The sequence below is a fragment of the Muntiacus reevesi genome, chromosome 15 (genome assembly GCF_963930625.1).
Source record: "Muntiacus reevesi chromosome 15, mMunRee1.1, whole genome shotgun sequence".
Classification (NCBI taxonomy): Eukaryota; Metazoa; Chordata; class Mammalia; order Artiodactyla; family Cervidae; genus Muntiacus; species Muntiacus reevesi.
The window spans coordinates 64,462,180-64,484,622 of NC_089263.1; the positions used below are offsets into that span (position 1 = coordinate 64,462,180).

A 22,443-nucleotide genomic window follows, 5' to 3' on the forward strand; every position below is an offset into this window, starting at 1 on the left:
GGGGGCGGAAGAGCAGCATTCCCAACAGGCCTAGCGCAGCGCGTCGGCGCCACGGGGTCCTCGGGCGCCACAAGCTCCCAGCAGCCCCCGCGCGCAGAGGGCTCTGATTGGAGGCCTTGTGGTGGGGCGGGGCCAGCGGCAGGAGACTGAGGCGATGTGCCTCGTGGAGGGCTCTGATTGGAGGGCTTGCGGCAGGGCGGGGCGGGGCCGCGGGCTCGCGTCTCTTCGTCGTGCAGCCAGGTGTTCCCGCGTCGCCTGTTCCCGCTTGTCTGACCGGCGGTTGGGCCGGCGCGGAGGCCCAGCTGCCAACATGCTGCGCAAGCTCACCCTCGACCAAATCAATGATTGGTTTACTATCGGCAAGATGGTGACCAACGTGGAGCTCCTCGGCTCGCCACCTGTCTTCCCTGCAGAGGCTGCCCGGGACGAGGCACAGCGCAGGGATGCGGCCCCCAGCTCTGACCCTGAGGCTGAGGGCCAGGCTGAGGCTCCAGCTGAGGCTCCGGTCCTGGCCGAGGCCCAGGACCAGGCCGAGGCCCAGGACCAAAACCAGGAGCAGGCTCCAGCCCAGGCCCAGGCCCAGGCCCAGGCCATGCTGGCACTACCCTGGAGGTAGGAGGCTGGGGAGGACAGAGACGGGTAGGCGCAGTTGTGGGCCTGGGCTCCGAGGACCTGGGCCGCCCCCACCCTGTAAGACCGCGTCCCTGGCCTTGGCCTCTCTGGTGAGGTAGGTGGGCATCAGACAAGCCCCAGTCCGTGGCCTGGAGCAGGTTAAACTTCTCCACCAGGAGTGGAGCCTCTCCAGAGCTTGGGTCAGTGTAAAATCTTTTTATTGATAGGCTTTATTATTATTTTTAGAGCAGTTTAATTTTACAGGAAAATTGTACAGAATGTAGAGTCCCAAGTATCTCCTGCTGCCCCAACGGTTTCCCTCATTGTTAGTATCTTGCTTTAGTGTGGTGTATTTGTATGTTTGTTACAACTGGCATTTATTTTGGAGCCCAAGAAAATGAAATCTCACACTGTTTCCACATTTTCCTCATCTATTTGCCGGCAAACCAATAGATACATCATTGTTAATTAAATCCATAGATAAGACAGAGGGTTCATTCTTGATGGCATACCTTCTGTGGGTTTGGACAAAGCATGACGATATGTATCCACCATTAGTATCAAACAGAGTAGCTCGCCTGCCGAAAAAATCCTGTGTTCTGCCTGTTCATCCCTGTTTGCCTCACTCCCCACCCCCAGTGGGTAGGCAACCACTAATCTTTTTGTTATCTCTAGTTTTGCATTTTTCACAGTGCCTTATAGTTGCTTCCCTGTGGTGGCTCAGTGGTAAAGAATCTGCCTGCCAATGCAGGAGACGCAGGTTTGATCCCTGGGTGGGCAAGATTCCCCTGGAGAAGGAATTGGCAGCCCACTCCGGTATTCTTGCCTGGGAAGTCCCATGGACAGAGTCTGGCGGGCTACAGTCCATGGGGTTGCAAAAGAGTCAAATCCGACTGAGCAACTAAATAACAATAGTTGTTAGCCTACTGTATGTGACCTCTTCAGACTGGCTTCTTTCACTTAGTATTATGCACTTAAAGTTCCTACATGTTTTTCCAGGGCTTGATTGCTCATTTCTTTTTAAGTGCTGAATAATATTCCATTGTCTGGATGCACCTTGGCCCGTTTATTGGATCACCACTGAACAATATCTTGGTGGATCCCAAGTTTGGCAGTCATGAATAATGCTGCCGTGAACATTCTTGTGCAGGTTTTGTGGGCTCAGAAGTTTCAGCTTTAGTTTCCGTTTTAGCAGCAGCAGCAGCAGCAGATCTGGTCAGTAGAAACATCTGCTTACTCTTTAAAGAAGGTCAGAGTGGAAGTACCTCTTCCCACCTGGGGAATCTGTATCACTGGCCCCTTCCCCTCAAGTTCAACACTTTTTACAGTTGAGATGGTGGTTTTGTTTTTAAAACTTTTTGAAGTTACTCTTGTTCATTGCTTCTCACCCCTACCCTTTAATCTAGTGGATGCACTTGAGCCTGAGTCAAGGTCTCATGGGCTGTTGCCAGCCTTTGTAGACACGCTTCAAGCCTTTGTAAAGACAAGTGGGACTTGGGATCTTCGGTAAATTTGTTTCTTGGGGGTAGGGAGGGGATAAAGAAACTCTGATACAGTTTTCCAGTTGCTGTTTTGTTTCATTCTCACACATTTTGTTTCCTTGAATTGCTCTGGCAAATGATCCCTTAGCACCTAACCCCCGCTGCCCTGCTCTGCCCTGTGCTCCCTAGGCTTAATGGACAGAACGGTATTGCTTTCAGATAGCTCGTTGTTGAAGTAAATTATTATTGACTTTGTCAGAAATGACAAGCACGGATTTAAATGTCCTTTTAACTACTAAGGACCAGTTTTAAAAATTTTCAATTCTTCATGGGCTAAGACTGTTGTAAAGTCAATAAAAATGAGTTTTTAGAGTAATAAAATGAAAAAAGAAAATACAAGCCCCATTTTTAAGATTATTGGAATCAGCATGTAAAATTACTTTGTAAATGCAGTAAATGTTTGCCTACCACCAGTGAAAAGGCAAAAAATTATGACACTGAAAGATGAACCCCCCTCCCCAGGTCAGTAGGTGTTCAGTATGCTTAAGAGTGGAGAAGTAGCTCCAGAAAGAATGAAGAGGCTGAGCCAAAGTGGACAGTGCCCAGTTGTGGAAGTGTCTGATGGTGAAAGTCAAGTCTGATGCTGTAAAGAACAGTATTGCATAGGAACCTGGAGTGTTAGGTCTGTGAATCAAGGTAAATTGGAAGTGGTCAAACAGGAGATGGCAATAGTGAACATTGACATTTTAGGAATCAGTGAACTAAAATGGATGAGAATGGGTGAATTTAATTTACATGACCATTATATCTACTACTGTGGGCAAGAATCCCTTAGAAGAAATGGAGTAGTCCTCATAGTCAACAAAAGAGTTTGAAATGCAGTACTTGGATGCAATCTCAAAAGTGACAGAATGATCTCAGTTTGTTTCCAAGGCAAACCATAGTACAGTGCAAGTCTCATATCTGCACATAACTACTGGGAAGACCATAGCTTTGACTCAATGGACTTTTGTTGGCAAAGTGATGTCTCTGCTTTTCGATATACTATGTAAGTTTGTCATAGCGTGAGCATCACAGAATTGATACTTTTGAATCGTGTTGGAGAACACGCTTGAGAGTCCTTTGGACAGCAAGGCGATCAAACCAGTCAATCCTAAAGAGAATCAACCCTGAATGTTCATTGGAAGGACTGATGCTGAAGTGGAAGTTCCAGTACTTCGGCCATCTGATGCAAAGAGCCGACTCATTGGAAAAGACCCTGATGCTGGAAAAGATTGAGGACAGGAGGAGAAGGGGGAGACAGAGGATGAGATGGTTGGATGGCATCACTGACTCAGGGGACATGAGTTTGAGCAAGCTCCAGGAGATGGTGAAGGACAGGGAATCTGGCATGCTGCAGTCCATGGGGGCTGCAGAGAGTCGGACACGACTTGGTGACCATACAACAACAAAGCAGAGGGCCCCGTTGGGTCCACCCGGACTCGTGACTCACAGGAACTGAAATAATACATTGGTGGTGTTCTAACCTGCTGACCTTGTGCTGACTTGTGGCAGCGGCAGGAAACTGATAGAGTGGTGGAGCTGGGATTCAGACATGAGAATCTGTTGCCTGGTACAGCGGCCGCTCAGAGGCTTGCTGACTGATGTCTTCTCCGTGCAGGAGAGCTTCGATGTTGGGAGAAGTTGCAGAGGAAGGCAGACTTTATCAGTGTAGGGTATCACACAGTGAAACCGTATTAGACAGGAACAGTCACTCAAGTGGGAAGAGTAGCTTGCATGAGTCATTGGAGTCTAGTCTGTGGGTACCGCTAAATCAGTTTAATGAGCTGTAAGAGTCATGACTATGGTTTTTCCAGTGGTCATGTATGGATGTGAGAGTTGGACTGTGAAGAAAGCTGAGTGCCGAAAAATTGATGCTTTTGAACTGTAGTGTTGGAGAAGACTCTTGAGAGTCCCTTGGACTGCAAGGAGATCAGTTCTGGGTGTTCATTGGAAGGACTGATGCCGAAGTTTGGCCACCTCATGTGAAGAGCTGACTCATTGGAAAAGACCCTGATGCTGGGAGGGATTGGGGGCAGGAGGAAAAGGGGACGACAGAGGGTGAGATGGCTGGATGGCATTACCAACTCGATGGGCATGAGTTTGAGTAAACTCCAGAAGTTGGTAATGGAGAGGGAGGCCTGGAGTGCTTCGAGTCATGGGGTCTCAAAGAGTCGGACACGACTGAGCGACTGAACTGAAGAGTCATGACCACTAGCTTTTAAAAACAGAGCAACAGAAAATTCTAGAATGAATCACGATAGTTCAGATAAGAGTTGCTCTGTGAGATGGGTGCATGTCTGGGTGGTGAGTATGGTCATGGTGTGAGTTTCCTTCTGGAAGGAAGCCACGCCTGAGGCCCTGTGGTGAGCGGTCAGAGATGGCTGCAAGTCGGGAGGGGTGGCGGAGCGGGGTGGGAGGGTGAATGGTTTGCAGGTGACACGTTCAGTGATACGGGTTTCCTCCTGTCTTGTTTTGCACGTGGTGGTGTGTTTTTGCTCCTTTGTGCTGATTGTGGGGTATGCTTTCTTGTATTTTTAAATCCCCTTTCTTCACCTTGGCATGTGAAAAAGGAAATATTTTGTGACTGTGTTAGGCATTTTGAGCATTTTCTGCCATGGTTGTCTGTGCGGGCTTTCTTTTGGAACTCAGGGCCTGGCCCTCAACTTGAGGCTGGGAGCTGGCCATCCTGCCCTCTGCCCAGGGCTGGTCTGTGTGTGGACTGGCCTCTGTCTGCAAAGCTCACAGACTCCTGGCTCATGACAGTCTTGCTTAGCTCTCACTTTTATATCTTTTGATTCTCCAGCACTTTAAGATGTGCTTGATCCCAGAGAAACTGCTACCGAAAGCTTTCAAACTGCTGTCACCTGGTGCCATTACCCAGCTTCCTTTTTTCTTAATTTCCCATTTCCTTCCTGGTCTGCTCTGCTGCGGGTTGAGTGCCTGCTGTCTTGGGGATTCTGCATGTGACACAGGCCCCCAGGCAGTCCGTGCTCTGGCAGGCGGGCCCGGTCCTGTCTGACAGCTGCGCTGAGGCTGCTCCCAGCGCGGTGTCTCATAGGTTGGACAGTGGGTGTGTTTGCCTCCACAGCATAGGACCTTTTCCTTTTGGCCCTGCCTCTCCGTGTCTAGGCCTTGCACAGATGTTAGTGTTTGCTTGTGTTACCGTCCAGGGAGTTCTGTTTTCTATTCACTCACAAAGTCCCTGTTTTTTGAAAACCTTCTATTTAACGGATGTAAGTTACTGGTAATTTCCCCGTTCACTGGGAAAGTACCTGAGTGTTTGTGTCTTCCATGTACAGCTGGAGTAGGCTGGTGAGGAGGTCAGGTCCGGCAGGAGCAGGCGCCAGGTCACGAGTTCGTCTGCAGTCTTGATGAGAAGCTGCCCCACCCGAGACGTCCGGGGTCACTGGAGGGCGCCTGGAGGCTTTGTGCGCGGCCGCCCTGTGTGGTTCCCACTCCACCCGGATGGCTGCCAGTTGAATGAATTGAATGGGACCCAGGGCAGAAACAAGGAGGTCAGGTATCAACTTTATCAACGCACGTCCTGTTGGCTCTGTTTCTCTGGAGAGTCCTCAGTAACACATTATCCAAGCAGGAGAGAGGAAGGTGGTAAAGACCAGGACAGGGGCAGTGGGGTGGTGAGCGACGGTGGGATTCAGGATGGGTTATTAAGAGACAGGAGCTCTGTGCCAGGATCAGATACAGGATAGGATTTGGGGAGCAGGCTCGGGTGACCTCGGGTTTCTGGCTGAGCCTTGGAAGTCGTTGCCATCCGCTGAGGAAGGCCGGACTGCAGGAAGAGCTGGCTCGGGGGGAGTACCAGGAACTTGAGCTCGAACATGGTAACTGTGAAATTCCTATCAGATAACGGTAAGTGCAGGTGGCCTGGGGTCGAGGAGAGAAGCCTCGCTGTGGGCTGGACCAGTGGGAGTTTAAGGCTCTGGGTGATGGAGCCCCAGACCTGGAGCACGTGATCATTTAGAGGTTGGTGAGATGAAATGTGCAGAGGACGCTGAGAAAGAACACCGGCAGGGTCCGAGGAAAAGCAGGAGGGAGAGCCTGTTTTACACGGTGCGAGCTTAGTGCCCGAGGGTGTATCTCTCAGTTCTTTCAAGGAATTATTTTATGTTGTTTTCCCCACATAACTCCTTGAGGGTGGGGATTTTCAATGAATCTCCACTTGAGCACAGTACCTGGCATGTAGCAGGAACTCAGGTGTCTGAGCGAATGAATTGTCTTTGTGGGTCCCAGTTATTTTTATTCTTAAAAACGATGAGAGTTGCTTCCTCATTTGCTCCCATCTTGAATAAATCCTGAATCTGTCTTTACTCCTCTGGCCAGAGCTGATTTCCCTCAGGTTGGGGCGGGGGGTGGGGGGCATGTGTGTGTATAATACCCTGGCACCTGTACCATAAAGTATTTGCAGAATAAGCGTGTTTCACGGTGTATGCTGTCGCACACAGTCTTGTTGGCGATGTGTTTTTTGGCTCCTCCACCATAGCAAGGGGATCAGAATGATTCTGAGAGTCTGGCTTGTAAAACTGGATGGATGGGTGGTGGCGTCATTTCCTGAGAAGTGACTGGAAAACGCTCGGTGAAGTGTTGAAGAGTTACGCTTTTAGTCTGTGTCAAGTGTGTTGTTTTGATTCCTCTGTTCCTTTCCTGAATTTTATTTATCCTGTTACTGAGCGAACCTCTGTGATCTGGGTTTGGAGCATGTTGATTTTAAGTTGCCCATGGGCCTCCAAGAGGAGGTGTCAGGTAGGCAACCGGCTGTGTGCGTCTGGGGCTGGGGGGGCCTGCCAGGCAGATGTGAATCCGCTCTGCCAGGCAGCATCTCTGCGCTGTCGGGGTGAGCCGCCGGACAGGCGTGCGGCCGTCTGCTCATCTGCGCGATGGGAACAGCGTCACGTGCTCTCAGGTTCAGGACTGAACGAGCTGGACACGCGGTGCTTAGCGTGGTGCCGCATGGAGAGGAACGGCCTCATGTTTCTAAGTGGGTCGGCCTGGGGAGCAGTGCCGCCTTCTGAGAGCCGGCGCGGTGTCAGCTTACCAGAGTCCTGTCAGTGGGGTAGTGTGCTTATTCCTTCCTGTTCCCAAGCGCAAACTTTCAGCTGCTCTGCCGATACTTCGTCTTTGTAAACCATACCTGAAGCGTTCCTAGTGGCTCTCTCCCCCATTTGTACCCCCCTTATGTTTTTAATCCTCATTCTTTTGCCAGTTTAAAGCACTGTAAATACCCCAGTGTATAAATGTGTGGATCTAGTCATATTTCAGGAAGTTATTTGTGTTATAATTTGTACTTGATTTGTCAATTTTTAAGAAACAACTTTAGTTTTAAAGTATATACACTGGTACGGACACGGGAAGCATGGATATTAGGTTATTGCCAAAAACGAACGTGGGAGGTGGGCGCTGAGAACACGGACGTCAGCGCGTCTTTCCACTCCCTTTCCAAGTCCAGTTGCACGGTCGGCTCGTGCCTCGGGGCGACTCAGTGGTGTGGGGTTTGTCTTCTTCCTGGGCTACTGGGATGCCCTGCCATCTACAGCCGCTTCAGTCACTGTAAGCTTTTTGATAGGAACTATATTTAAAAATTTATTTTCTTCCCTTCTGAACAGAGAGCATGGCCCTTTCTTGAAAGTGCTGTAGACTTGGTCATTTCTTTTGTTCAGTGGCTGTTTGAGGTGCCTTTGTGGGAGGAAAATCTTTTAAGCCTCTTCATGGTGTGTATTTTCTGATACACATGGTGAGGCTCCCAGTTCTAGTACTGATTTCATAGACAAACTCCAAATTCTATTTAAAACAAAAATTCTTTGAGAACCCCGTATAGCACAGGAAACTCTACTTAATTCTCTGTAATGGTCTTTGTGGGACAAGAATCTAAAAGAGAGTGGGTGTGTGTGTATGTGTACAGCAGAAACCAGCACAACGTCAAGTCAGTCAGGCTCCCGTAGAAATCACTTGAAAGTCCTGTTTCCGTCACTGGCGCAGTGCTGAACCTCTTGTTTTCTGCTTCCTACATCACTGCTCAGTGAGCAGCGGTGCACCTGGGGAGCGTTTCTCTTTCCCGCACATGGTTCTCACTCTGCCAACTCTGACAGTGATGGAAGAAGCCATAGTTATGTTCTGAAAACCGGACAGAAAGGGAACGGGAGTGAAAGGTGTCTTTATTTTAAATCTGCTTGGGGCGTGTTTCCATTTACCTTGTCTTACTGAACCCTGGTCATGTTGACACCAGGATGGCCTGGAGACGGGAATGGCTCCCCACTCCAGTGTTCTTGCCTGGAGAATTCCATGGACAGAGGAGCCTGGCAGGCTACAGCCCGTGGGGTTGCAAAGAGTCAGACATGACTGAGCGACTAATACAATATTGGTTTAAAGTATAGATCGACACTGATTGTTTTCTTTGAGAGTAGCAGTTACTAGTGTTGTTAAACCAGTTCATTTCCTTTTATTTATAATGTAGACCTGGGGTTTTTCTACTTCTCTTAATATTGGTTGAGATGAAAGATGAATCTGCGTATTGAGATGAAGCACTGCTTTGCTTGCAGACCACACATTGTTTTCTCCCTCCCTGCCGCCTTTCCCCACAGAGAATGATTGATTCAGTCTTATATTATGAAGATAAGAGTCACATTAATCATTTATTTTATTCAATACATATCTTCCTTTTAGAATAAAAGTCAAAGTTAACGTCAAAGTTAATTTGTCAAATTTCATACTTCATACTTTCATATAAATTTCATATTTCAAATTTCAAAATAAGACTTAGTTCCTGTGAGTTGTGTTTGAGGTATAACAAAATACTTCAAACGTTTTTTCAAAATATTTAGGAAACATTTTAGTTAAAAGCATATTATTCAGTGAAAACATTGCATTTTAAAAGTGACTAAAAAAGGGATGCTATTTCAAATACTGGCTACATCACATAAATTTTAGCTTCTGATCTTGCAACAAACAGTAACATTAAGTCACAGCACTTTCTCTTAATGTTAAGAGTTCTGATGCTAAGATGGTCACAAAAAAACTTCTCTGACTATAGGTAGCTTAACTGGATGGGTAGTAATACGGTAGGTTCCATATTCGATGTGAGAGTGTTGGGAACCTGTTCTCTGTGTTTCTGTCTACATAACTTGAGATGGTGGGGATTTCGTCTTTGTCTGGCCCCTCGGGGCCACCCCCTGGGGTCGCGGCGAGCCCGGGGCGCGCTGCGCTCGGGGGCCCCTCGGGGCCCTCCTGCGGGCTGGCCCTGTCCGCGCCGCTCAGGACGTCTTGCAGAACCTGCTTGAAGATGTAGACGATCTCCCACGGCAGGACATCGTTTTCTGCCAGGATTTCTCGAAATCTAGAGGCAAAGCACTTTGTGAGTGTTCAGTTCGGAAAATCTCTCTTGTCATAACCCTTTATCTCAGAAATTCAGCTTAAATAATGTGCTCATATAGTCGTTATCCATCTTTTGAGTAAGCTGCTTTAAAATTATGCGTCTAGTGAAGAAATTTTGAAAGTGACTTTAAAACATTTCCTAGCCAGTGAGATATCAACAGATTTTCTTTTTTCTTGTCCAGCCCATTCTTAGGGATTTTGGTTGCTGAGCGTTTGATACACACGGTTAAAGGATTTATATGGTAAATAACAATTTTCACTCTAAATATAAGAGCAGCTTGAGAATTGATGGCAGACATCACGAGAAGAGAATGTAGTATTTTACCTGCTGAGAACAGTTCCCGTTTGACAAGGTTGAACCTGTGAGCAGAGAACTTCGAGCTGTCTTTGTTCAGTAGCTGGAATGGCTGCCTGGGGACTCTGGTAGCTTCTCAGCCAGTTGTAATCCACACCTGTTTTTTTCACTTTTTGCTCATTTTCAGTCTCTTGTATCAGCCTCTCCCGTTCCTTCAGATGCCACTTTAATTCCCGAAGCAGAGTCTTTGTCACCACGTCCGAGTCAGGGTAGTGTGTGGATTTGTAGGAATCATATTTTGGCCATTTCATCCAGCCAAAAAATGGCATTTTAAGCCTGTGGAAAAGCTCTCACTTGTTTATTTGCATAAAATGTTACAGTTCTGATCAGCAAATATTTGTTTCTTTACAGTAAATTTGCCAGAAAAGTGCATGAATTTTTCACTGGTTAGATATACAGGTCAGAGTAAGATTAGAATGGATTATTTCTAACTAGGTCAGTGCCAAAACCCAGGCTTTTGAAATACTTTTATGTAGCTAAGCAGGAATGAAATACAGTCAGAGATAATCTACAAACTGAACACTTTCTGAAAATAACACCAACACTTGCTATTAAAAGTTCTTAGGCGTCTCTATAATATTAACATATAGGAAAATGCTGTCTGCAAGCATACTTCTGACTTAGGTTTTATACAGAAACGGTTTAAAGGTTACCTGTGAAGTTGCTGGGTCCACGGTGGCCTGTTGCTGAAGAGTTTACTTGAATTGGTGACAGAGCTGTGCTTCACACAGGCACGTCTCCTCCTGGATGGGTCCCCTGTTGAGAGAATGAGCCGCCTCCTTTCCCCGCTGAAACCGCCTTTGAAATAAATAACTTTCTGTGTTAGGAGTGAGGCTGTGATGTCTCCATTTGGAGAGAATGCTCATTAATTCACCTTGTAAGTGAGCTAGAAGAAATGGCAAAAATACTTACTATTTAATCTTTACAAATTACGTAACGGTTTGCCTTTTGAATGTAGCTCAGTCTCTTTGAAAAAGATGCTGGCAGCTATAGATTCTGGTCCTAAATGCATTTAGACATATCTTTGGTAAAGAGATGAAGAAAGGTCGTCTGGAGTACCGCAGATGCGCTCCCAGCTAAAGTGAAGACGGTCGCGTGATGGGATGCTCTGCTGTGCGTAGCTGCAGGTCACAGTTAGTGCTGTATTTTTATGCCTGTAGAGCTCTAAAAATAACCATGTTGCTTTTATTCTTCAGCTTAACTTTCAGGCCATTTAGAAGCCAGGTCACTGTCCCCGCTAATGAAAGCGTGGGAAAGGGATCGGACTTGACTCTTTGCACAGTATACACACAATATACATTCTGAGAAAATGCATTACAATTGTGCAAAATAGGCAAAGGATGCTAGATATTAGTCATGTGTGAAATATTTAGTAAATGTTACATTCTGTACACATTTTGTATTTCTTTCTAAATATTATTTGTATATTTAAACAAGTTGCAATGCATTACATATGATGTTATATACACTGAAGTAGATAACTTTAAAATATACTTTGTAATCTCTAGAAAGATGGTGATTAAGGCAATCTATTGATTAAGGTCAGAAAAAAAATAGAGACATAAGAACATATAAAATTCAAAACAAAATCTTACAATTCATTATAGAAAATAATTTATGTGTTTTCTTGTGGAGCTGAAAGTGAAACTCGCACTTACTGTTCGGGTGGGTGCGGGCGTGTGAGGTCGTTGTGAGGATCTTCTGTCCGAGAGCCTGTGTGTCTTTCCCTCGGGTGTGGACAGGTTCTTGACTCTGTAGGTCTGTGTTAAATGACTGCACAGCACTTCCCTTTTGTAATATTTGTTTCTCGTGTTGCTCTTTGCTTCATCTGAACTGTGACGAGTAGATGTTGTTCGTCCACATCAGACCTGCATGTCACACCCGATGAAGAGGGATGCGTGTGGCCACCCTGCAGCTCCTGTTACTCACATGTTAGAAAACCCAGATGTCAGGATTCATTATCTGCAACGAGCAGGTTTTCACATTGCATCGTGCATAGCGCCATGAGAAGGACGGGAGGAAAGTTTCTCATGACAGAACTGTCCTCTTGGATTTCCTCCCAACGGTACCGCGGATCGTGCGGCTTCTCCCTCTGAATAACCTCCTTGTCATTGCTTTAGTTCTTAACATGCTTGCCTCTGAAGTGTCAGAGCTGTGTGGGATGCGGAAGAAGACCCCCGTTTCTGTCCCGCGCGCGCCCGGCTCCGACCCTTCAGCCGCGCTCACAGTCACTCTGCTGGGGGCTCGTCTTTCTTTTCCGTGCACCTGTACTGTAGCTCTCTTTTTCAGGGCCCCGTTTAAATACCAACTAATTGTTTCTTCAGTCTGAGGGAAAAACCTCATTTCCCCTTGAGCCCTGTTTGCCTGAGCTCCGGTTGTGTCTCTCTTCACTGCTGAGCTACTGCCCCTTGAGACCAGGTTCTCCTCTGCCCGCCCCGGGCTCGCGGCCCTCCTTCCCTCAGCAGGTATCCTGGGCTGTGCCCAGGCCCGGGGCACGTAGGGGACCGCGGCGGGCGGCGAGGGGCAGGGGGCAGCGGCGGACAGGCCGTTTCCTGCCCCGCGGGCCCCGTGGGCGGGTGAACCCGAGTCCCCGAGGGCTCAGTGAGGTGGTCCTGGCACACTCGAGGCCTCCTGGTTGGCTGCGGGGGTCGGGGACGCCTTCTTGGGAACGGGCTGTCCTTTGAGCAGAGACCTAGGGTCAGTGAGCAAGCCGTGCAGAGAGCTGCTCCGGGGCGGCCTCCCGCCTCCCCCGCCCTGTTAGCACCTCGCCGGCCATCGAGACTTGCCCAGGTCTGACCTTCGCAGGCCGTTTCCCAGCACCCTGACACACTCAGTACATTTTCCTTCGATCATCCTCAGATAAGCCCACTTTTCTAATACTTAGAGTGTGTTGCCCGTAGTGTAATAAACTTTGTTTCTTTTATCCTACCTCCTGAGATTGTTAGACTGAATAGAGCCCAAATGCCATTCTCGGATTACAGCAGGTTCCCCTACTGTAATGTAGATAGAGAACAGAACTATTTGTAGATCCAGGTAAGGAAGTACCTTTGCATTAATCCTGCCTGTTCATCGGAGTATAATCAGAATAATGTTGGATTTTATTCATCAAACATTTTAGTAAGTTGACTAAGTGAATTCTTTCTAATTAATTGTAATCTCGTGAGGCTGTTTTGTGTGGAAGACATAAAACTTGACCTGTGGAGCAGTTAGGTTAAGTCCTTTTTGGTCACTGTCATGGTTTTCTAAAAGGCTGCATCTCGGCTGAATTGTAGAAAATTTTATAAGATAAAGTGAAATAGGATCATATCATCTCTAGTGTGCATGTGTGTAAAAGTCTAAGATGTATAAGGAAGTACTTAAATTTAAGTCTAAAAAGACAAAATTTTGGAATCCTGAAGGGCAGGCTAAGGAGTCAGATTGTATATATGCAGATTTTATATATTTATGGTCAGGGCCGCCTTATACAATTTTCAGCAGCTTTCTGTTGCAATTAAAGGAAGATTTCTCATTGTAAGGAGACTGCTCTCTTTCTGTTTTTGATTCCTTTGCTGCCGACCTCGAAGTTCTAGATTATTGGTTCTTTTTTTTTTTTTTTAGCCTGTTAAAGATGCAGTCAGCATTTGAGAAACTGATGTTAAATTTCTTTTCCCAGTGTTATTCCCTCCATAAGACATTTCACATTAAAAGCCACAGTTGCGTTGGGCTGTGTTTGTCTTCCTGAAGGGAGGGGACTCTCAGCGTGCGCCTGGGTTATGTGCTGCGTGCTTGCTCTTAGGTGACCTCTGTTCTTGCCCTTTAACTTTGTGAGCATGTTCACAGGGTTTATAACTTGCTCATTGTTCTTGTTTAGAGACTTCTTTACTCCAAAGATATAACATAGAGGAAGATCAGCATTTTAGGCTTAAAAAATAAGTACCCCCTGGGTGTAGAGTTGGTTTGGAGTTGATTTGTGGTTGGTGTGAGGTGGGGGTCCCCAGGTTGGATAGCTATTATCCAAAGTCAGGGGTCGTTGCTTCTCCCAGGAGCGCTCCTGAAGGCTCCTAGTGCAGTCCTTATGGGTATGCTCTGGGCACTTGGAGTATCATCATATCATGGGCCCTGGGTCTTGCCACAGCCTATGGGGCTGCAGGTTCCACCCGGCCTCCTGTGGGCAGCGATCCGCGGTCTGTTGGGGCCTCTGAGCCTCGGCAGGGCTGTTCGGATCTGTGCGCGGTTCTCCAAAGTCTGTGCCGGGCTGTCTGGGCTTGGTGCCGCGCCCAGCCGGGGTGAGCACGGCGGTTCTAGAGGTTCCGGGGGTCTGCAGCGTCCCGGGTGCTGGCCCGCCCAGGGCCTCCCTCTCCTGGTCCTCTGCCGGAAGTGGGGGCTTTCTTGTCCTGTTTTGCCAAGCACTTCCTGCAGCAGCCTCTGCCCTCTAGGCCGAGCAGTGGACAGACAAAGAAAAAGGGCCGTGAGAGTTTGTGCCGCCGACAAAGGTCCGTGTCGTCAAAGTGGTTGTGTACGGATGTGAGAGCTGGACCATAAAGAAAGGTGAGTGCCATAAAGAAAACTGGTGATTTCGAATTGTGGTCCTGGAGAAGACCTGAGAGTCCCTTGGACTGCACGGAGATCAAACCAGTCCATCCTAAAGGAGATCAGTCCCCCCACACCTCTGCTGTGCCAGGGCCCACCTGCATGTTGTAGTGTGGGGAGTCCAGGCCAGGGGCTGCCGGGGTGAACACGATGCTCTGTGCCCGGTGTGTGCTCTGAACTCTCCTCTCTCCGCAGTCTGCCGGCGCTGCTTGCTGGTCAGCGCCCCCGGCAGCTGCCGCGCGTTCCGCCAGGGGCCACAGCTCTCTTCTGTGCGGGGTGCAGCGTGCTCACCCGTCTCACTGGAAGCGGGAACCTTGAGCTCGTTCCTGGTTCCTCTGTTTGTGCTTCTACACGTGCCACGCTTGTGCCTCGTCGCTCAGTCGTGTCTGACTCTCCGCGACCTCGTGGACTGTAGCCCACCAGGCTCCTCCGTCCATGGGATTCTCCAGGCAAGAGTACTGGAGCGGGTTGCCCTGCCCTCCTCCAGGGGATCTTCCCAGCCCAGGCCTCCTGCGTGGCAGGTGGATTCTTTACCATCTGAGCCACCAGGGAAGCGGTTATTTTACACAATGCCAGGTCTAATAGTGACAGCATATTCTGTGGACTCCATTTTTACCACTGCCCCTCTGGTCTGAGCAATGTCCTCTCTGGCCTTGGTTATGTGGTGGTCTGTTAGGGGGTCTTGCTGCTTTTCTGCTGTGTCTGAGCCCCCATCATTCCACCCCATGTTACCCAGTCAGAACCATCTTGTTAAAATAGGAGTCAGGTATTGTTATTTCTCTCTCTATGGCCAAGCTCACCTCACTCAGAGCAAAGGCCAAAATCTTTAGGATTTGGCCCTGCCAGGCGCCTGATTCCCCTCCACCCAAATCCCTGGCTCTTCTGTACCTCCAGCTGCCCCCCCCCAGCCACTGAGCTGTCTCTGCTGGAGCCAAATGGGCCTCCTGCCCACCTTCCTGGCACTTTGGCTCAGGGCTCCTGCTTTCCTGACTGCCTCCCTCACAGAGCTGCCCAGTCTTCGTTTCTGTCTGGTCTTTGCCCGAGTGTCCCCCTGTATATTTTATACCCCCCCCCCCCCCACACACACACACCACATCTTCTTTATCCATCCCTCTGCTGATGGTCATTTGGGTTGCTTCCATGCCTCCAGTTCAGTTCAGTTCAGTTGCTCAGTCGTGTCCGACTCTTTGCAACCCCATGGGCTGCAGCACTCCAGGCTTCCCTGTCTATCACCAACTCCCAGAGTTTGCTCAAACTCAACGTCTGTTGAGTCGGTGATGCTATCCTACCATCTCATCCTGTCATCCCCTTATCCTTTTGCCTTCAGTATTTCCCAGCATCAGGGTCTCTTCCAAAGGGTTGGCTCTTAGGATCAGATGGCCAAAGTATTGGAGCTTCAGCACCAGTCCTTCCAGTGAATATTCAGGACTGATTTCCTTTAGGATTGACTGGTTTGATCTCCTTGCAGTCCAAGGGACTCTCAAGAGTCTTCTCCAACACCACAGTTCAAAAGCATCAGTTCTTTGGTGCTCAGCTTTCTTTATGGTCCATCTCTCACATCCACACATGATCACTGGAAAAACCACAGCCTTGACCAGACGGACCTTTGTCAGCAAAGTAGTGTCTTGGTTATTGTAAATACTGCTGCTTTGAACACTGGGGTGCATGTATTTTTTCAAATTAGAGTTCTTTTCTGGGTTTATGCCCAGGAGTGGGATTGTAGGATCATACAGTAACTCCCGTTTTTAAAGGAACCTCAGACTGTTGTCCACAGTGGCTGCACCGTTTTACATTCCCACCAGCAGGGTAGGAGGGTCCCCTTTTCCCACCCCCTCTCCAGCATTTATTGTGTAGACTTTAGAAGAAAATGATCTGGCTGTGTCTGGTCTTGGTTGTGGCACACAGACTCGGTAGTCGTGGCGTCGGACCCGTGTCGCCTGCACTGGAAGGCGGGTTCTTAACCACCGGGCTGCCAGAGCTGTCCCTACTGTTTGTAGACTTTTTGATGGTGGCCATTCTGACAGGGGTGAGGTGGTACTCACTGTTGTTTTGACTTGCATTTCTCTTATAATTATCAGTGTTGAGCATCTTTTCGTGTACCTGTTGGCCACCTGGATATTGTCTTTGGAGAAATATTTATTCAGGTCTTTTGCCCATTTTTTTTTTACCTTTTTAAAAAATTGAGCTGTGTAAGTTGTTTTTGTAGTTTGGCAATTAAGCCCTTGTTGGTTGAATTATTTGCAAATATTTTCTCCCATTCTGTAAATTGTCTTTTCTTGGTTTTGTCTCCTTTGCAAAAGCTTATAAGTTTGATTAGGTCCCATTTGTTTACTTTTGCTGTTATTTCTGCTGCCTTGGGAGACTGACCTAAGAAAACATTTCTGTGATTTATGTCAGATAATATTTTGCCTTTGTTCTCTCTGAACCTGTAGTGTCTTGACTGCCTTTAGTTCAAAATAATCCTCATGCAAAAGTGACGCGTGTTGGGGAGGCTCGTTCTGAAACCCCGCAGCCTCCACGCGGGTCTCTGCACATGCTCCGGTGTCTGCGGGCGCAGTGCTGCTCTTGGGAAGACCCTGAGGGAGTTGCGACCGATGCCGGTAGATTGCCCTGCCGAGCGCGTGGCTGTGTCTCTTACCACCCTCTCCTCCTGAGCTGAGACCTTTGGTTCTTTTGGCCAGTTTGAAGGGTGGAAATACTTTCTCATTGCTTTAATTTGCATCTCTTTGGTGACTGACTGTGAATTTGATTGTATTTTCATTTGTTTATTGATGATTTGCAGTTTTTCTTGTAGGGCTTAAAGTAAAAGTTAACTGTTCAAGAATTCTTCCAGCACATGGAAATTTCTTGGCTTTTTATAAACAGTATACTAACTTTAATATTCTTTGCAGGCTCCTGGGCAAGAAGAGCGCAGAAACGGAGTATGTTGACAAATACAGACAACTTGAAGCACAAGAATTTTGTCTGTATTTCCTTGATCACTTAATCAGTGGCTCAGGTAAACAGGTATCTTTAAATATCAGAAAATATAAGTGAGCTGTTCACAGCATTAAGCTCTTAAAAGTCCTTAAAAATGTAGTAATATTTTGATCGATGAAGAATTCGTGTTGCTTGTTAATTCAGGATTTTTAGGGGAGTGAGTGTATGATAGATTATAAATCGTGAGTGTGTGATAGGTTATAAGTTGCTCATTTTTTCTCTTTGAAGTATAGTGTCTAAATAGTCTGCCTTTTGGAAGACTAGTAATGGTCCCTTACCTTACTATTAATTAGAAATACTTAAAATTGTTGTTAAAGTTATTATATGGAGAAGGAAATGGCAACCCACTCCAGTCTTCTTGTCTGAGAAATTCAATGGACAGAGGAACCTGGTGGACTCCAGTCCATGGGGTCACAAAAGAGTTAGACACGACTGAACGACTAAACAGCAATAACAAGAATACCTGTGTGACTTTGTGAATATACTGCAGCAGATTATTTACTGTAAGAGGGTGGGTTTTATACTGTATGAAACATACCTTGATGGAAATTCAGTTGGAAGCAACAGTTATGCAAAGAAGGAAAACATATCCTTGGATAAGAGAAGAATCAATCAATCAAAATTCACCCAGAACTGACACTGGTGTTGGGATTAGCAGATAAAAACGTTTATTGATAGGTAGTTTTTATAACTACATTCCGTATGTTCAAAAAGTTAAATAGACCCGAAAGATTTTTTAAAGACCCAATTTAAACTTCTAGAGATGGAAACTATTGCATATGAGATAAAAAGAATTCTGGAGATGTCTCTATTAGTCCAGTGGTTAAGACTCCTTGCTTCCACTGCAGGGGGCGTGGGTTTGATCCCTGGTCAGGGAACTAAGATCCCACATGTCCTGCAGCAAAAAAAAAAAAATGTAATAGATTAGATTTTGCAAAAGAATTCATGAACTAGAAGGCATGCCAGTACAAACTATGTAAAATGAAATGCAGAGAGAAAATAATAATGAAAAGTGAATAGTTATCAATGAGTTGTGAAAAAGCTTTAAGTCTCAAAAATATGTGCACTTGCTATCCCAAAAGGGGAGGAAAGATTGGAAGAGGGGACAAAAAAGACTATTTGAAGAAATAGTGGCTGAATTTTTTTCAAATTTGGTGAAAACTACAAACATACTAATCAATGAATCTCAGTGAACCATGAGCACGAGAAACAGGAACGAGACTGAACCAACACAGGGCATGACCAGATGACTCAGAAGCGAGATAGAGAGAAGGCCTTAGAGAAGAAGGAGCAGAAGCAGAAGTCATGTTATGTACAGAGGAGCAGACATGATCATGATTTCTCATTGGAACCAGTGCAAGCAAGAATACAGTGGAGTAAAATCTGTAAAATAACAAAAGACCTCAAATATCGTACCCGGCAAAAATATTCTTCAAAAATGGAAGTAAAGGACAAAGCATTTCAGATACATGAAAGATAAATGAATTTATCTAAGTCACATGTAGAAATTTAATGATGTTCGTTACCCTATAAATGTGAATTTTCTATTTTATTTTTTAAAATCATCTGTATCATTAAATAGTTAATGAAAAAAGCTATTATAGTTTTAAAAGTAACTGTATTAAAACACAATTTTAAATAATACATAAATGTGTAAAATAAAAGATAAAAGTCCCTTTTAATCTCTCCCCCTCCCATGGGTGCAGCTGTTCAGAGTTTACATTGAGCTGGTCGCTTCCTGTGAGTGTGCGCTCTTTTTCTGTGCAGGCTTCCTTGTTAGCATTCGGCCTGGTTCATATGGTAGAAGTAAGTTTCAGGTTTGTTTGCTTTACGCAAGTTCATCCATCACAAGCTTCCCACCAATCAGTCAGGAAGTTCTTCCCCCTTCTCCCCTGTGTGTTAGGCTCTGATGTAGGGGTAGAAGTCGGGATTCGAGTAATATTTTCCTTTTCTTTTCAGTCTTTTTGAAAATTGCAAAATACAGCCCATATATTCTGATCTTCACTTGGACTTCTCGATACAAAATACTGATATCTTTCATCAGTTCTGAAAAATTCTGAGCCGTTGTCTCAGAGATCCCCACACTCACTCAGTTTGTGTTTTTCATTTTCTGGTCACTGCTGCCGGCCGGCTCCTTTCTCCTTCCGGTCTCGCCCCTGAGGCAGGAGCTGTGAGTTCTTCGCTTTCCCCTCTGCATTCCCGCCTCGCTGGAGGCCGTGCCCGGGTGTTTCCCTCTCACCAGCTGTCGGCTTTTTAAAGATGGTGTCTATGTATCAGTCTGGCATCTTTACTTGTCCTCAGGGGGAATGTTGGTCTGCACAACCCGGCACCTTGTTACCAGAAGTGATAGTTCACAGCGATAGTGTGTGTCCTTTGATCCAGTGTTTACTTACGCTAAGAAAAGTGCAGCGCAGCACGTGTAAGAACAGTCACTGCATCACTGCTTCTGTGAGGGAAGCCTTTCGAGTCTCTTCAGTGTCAGTGAACAGAAGACTGGTGATTTTTTCAGGTATTTATTTTTTTAATTGAAGGTTAATTGCTTTTCAGAATTTTGTTGTTTGCTGTCAGACATCAACATGAATCAGCCGTAGGCGAGGACTGGTGATTTGACCTGTAGACGTTGCTGGAAGCCCGCCACAGCTGTATGTTCCTGTGGACAGACGGCCGTCGTTTGCCGTCGCCTGGGGAAGTGTGTTAGTTTTTAGACGGTGCTCGCTACCGGGGCCCTTCCTGTTGCCCCTGCGTACTCCGCGCCCGGCGCGCTCCTGCTGGCCCCTGTGCGGAAGCCGCTAGGTTCCAGAGGGATGCCTGCGAGTCCCAGGGCCTGCTCTTGGAACCTTTGATTTGGGTTCATGTTTGAAGCTTTGTGTCCTCTGTCCGTGGCACCTTTAATGTGTTTGGAAATTTTCATTAGGGAGTCATACATCTTTGGCTGCACTTGGAAGATTCAGTCCAAGACCAGCGTTTATCAAGATGTGAGCCAGGGACCGTGGGGAGCAGTGAGCGGAAGTTGAAAGGGCCTGGGCTCTCCTCTTAGAGAGGTTGTCATGTAATCACACAGGTACCCGAAGGGTGCTTTAGAGGTGAATGTGCTGGAACGTAGCTCTCTGGGGACCTGGGACAAGAGTTGTGACTTGAGCTGGGGTTCAGGAAAGTAGTAATCGGGACTGGAACTGAAGGATGAGTAGAAGTTTTGGAAGTTACCTAGGCAGTGTGGGGATCGGGGAGAGGGGCATATGTGCCGAGGGCCTGTAACGGGAGAGAGTGAGGCTCTGGCCCTGGGAGAGTGAAAGGCGCTCAGTCCTCTCCGACTCTGCACCCCGTGGACTGTACGGTCCGTGGAGTTCTCCAGTCCAGAAGACTGGAGTGAGTAGCCTTTGCCTTCCCCAGGGGATCTTCCCAACCCAGGGATCGAACCCAGGTCTCCCACATTGCAGGCGGATTCTGTACCAGCTGAGCCACCAGGGAAGCCCCCAGCCCTGGGAGAGGGCCAGCACTGCTGGGCGTGGGGGGCCTGGGCGGGGGCACCGGGGGCCTGAGTCACAGCCCTCCCGAGAGGCCCACACCTTCGTCTTCAGAGCGGTGGTGCCTGTGCCGCGTCCATGGTAGAAGGGGCTTCGCAGCTCCGATGACGTCAGGAGCCTGAGACGGGGCTGCTGCCGGGTGGGCCCCGTGTGAGCACGGGGCTCTTCCCCGGGTCAGTAGAGGATGTGATGGCAGGTGCCGCGGGCTGCGTGATCGAGGAAGATGCGGGGAGCCCGGGGACGCAGGCCTTCCGGAAGCTGGAAAGGTGTGGGCAGGGTCCCCCCCGGAGCCTGCAGAAGGAGCCGGCCAGACTGCAGTGGGCCTGGGTGCTCAGAGCTGCAGGAGCGGCAAGGGTGTGGTGTGGGGGCGACGCTCAGGGTCCATGTCGCCGGAGCAGGGACGCTAAGCGCTCGAGGGGGGGATGCAGGCGCAGCTGCGGGCTGGGCCGGGCTGGGCCGGAGAGCTCTGGTCCTAGTACTCAGAGCAGTGGGCTGAAGGTTCTAGGTTTATCCTGGGTGGCTCTGAGGGGAGGAGTGTCCAGTGAGGAGTGTTCTGAGGAGACCGCTCCGCTCATACCGGAGAGATTGGATCGGAGGGGCCGGTGTGGACCCGAAAAGTCCAGGCAGCACTGGCAGGTGATGGCGGGGAGCGGGGAGCAGGTCTGGGGCCAGCTGGGCAGGACTCGGGGTGTGTGGACGGGGACGTGGGGGCAGAGGGGCTGTGGTGAGCGGCGCTGCTCACGCTCCGGCTTCTGAAGTGTGGCAGTGCCTGTGAGGCAGAGAGGCGGTTCTCTCGAGAGTGTGTGCATGTGTGTGTGCACGCGCGCGTGTGTGTGCGCGCGCCCGTGTGCGTGCGTGTGCACGTGTGCGCGCACGCATGTGTGTGCATGCGTGTGTGTGCAACACACGCACGCACACAGCAGCTTCTATCCCTATTCTGTCTGTTTGCATTAAAACCGTGAGTTTTACCCTAATTCTGGTCCAGCACCAAGGTTTCAGAGTGAGCATTTTGTCATGTCCAGATACAGAGCACGTTTGCTTTTGGTGTGATGCAGGTGATAATTCCTCTATATAACTCTTTTTAAAAATTATTTCTAAATAGAAATCCAAGCACGCACATTCACTAAATTTCTATGAGTAACGTTAGAGTTATTTTGTATGATTAAAGGTAAATAATTTTTTCAAAGTAGAAGTTTAGCAGCATCTCTGAGCAGCGTGGTCCCAGACTGGCTCCTGCCGGGTCTCCGCTGTCTTCACACAGCAGTTCTGAACTCGTCCTGGGTGCGTCTGTAGTCGTGATGAAAGGCCATGGCACGGCCTCCCTTTTTGTTTGGTGATATTTCTGTTGGTGATTTTCATCCCTCTCAGAACTTTTCTTCTGGGTTTAAAAAATGGCCTTTATGGAGTTCTTAATAACTGAAGAAGGAAGCAGTCAAATTAACTTTAGTTTTGTATTTGGAATACAAGCCCTTACTTGGAGAAAGGGGTATGTAAT

General features: G+C 47.8%; 2 protein-coding genes across 2 annotated transcripts in view; one reads left to right on the forward strand and one right to left on the reverse strand.

Moving 5' to 3' along the window:
• The first annotated feature begins 310 nt into the window (after positions 1-310).
• The window catches only part of TDRD9 (tudor domain containing 9), a 108,719-nt gene continuing 86,586 nt past the window's right edge, over positions 311-22,443 (forward strand). Inside the window, exons 1-4 of the mRNA XM_065906084.1 lie at positions 311-612; positions 14,641-14,721; positions 17,337-17,411; positions 21,145-21,158. Coding sequence (XP_065762156.1) covers positions 311-612; positions 14,641-14,721; positions 17,337-17,411; positions 21,145-21,158 — 472 coding nt within the window. The remainder of the gene's footprint in view (positions 613-14,640; positions 14,722-17,336; positions 17,412-21,144; positions 21,159-22,443) is intronic.
• Positions 9,186-10,145, reverse strand: RD3L (RD3 like). The gene is made up of 2 exons (XM_065906456.1): positions 9,847-10,145; positions 9,186-9,483 (listed from the first exon to the last, which is right to left on the reverse strand). The coding sequence occupies exons 1-2, from the start codon at positions 10,143-10,145 to the stop codon at positions 9,186-9,188; spliced, it is 597 nt and encodes a 198-aa protein (XP_065762528.1).

Bases quoted from the DNA above. Each gene is read 5' to 3' on its own strand.
- RD3L (XM_065906456.1), bottom strand. From the start codon at position 10,145: ATGCCATTTTTTGGCTGGATGAAATGGCCAAAATATGATTCCTACAAA. The intron at 9,484-9,846 runs GTAAAATACTAC...CTTTGCCTCTAG, and splicing joins ACGGGAACTGTTCTCAGCAG to ATTTCGAGAAATCCTGGCAG.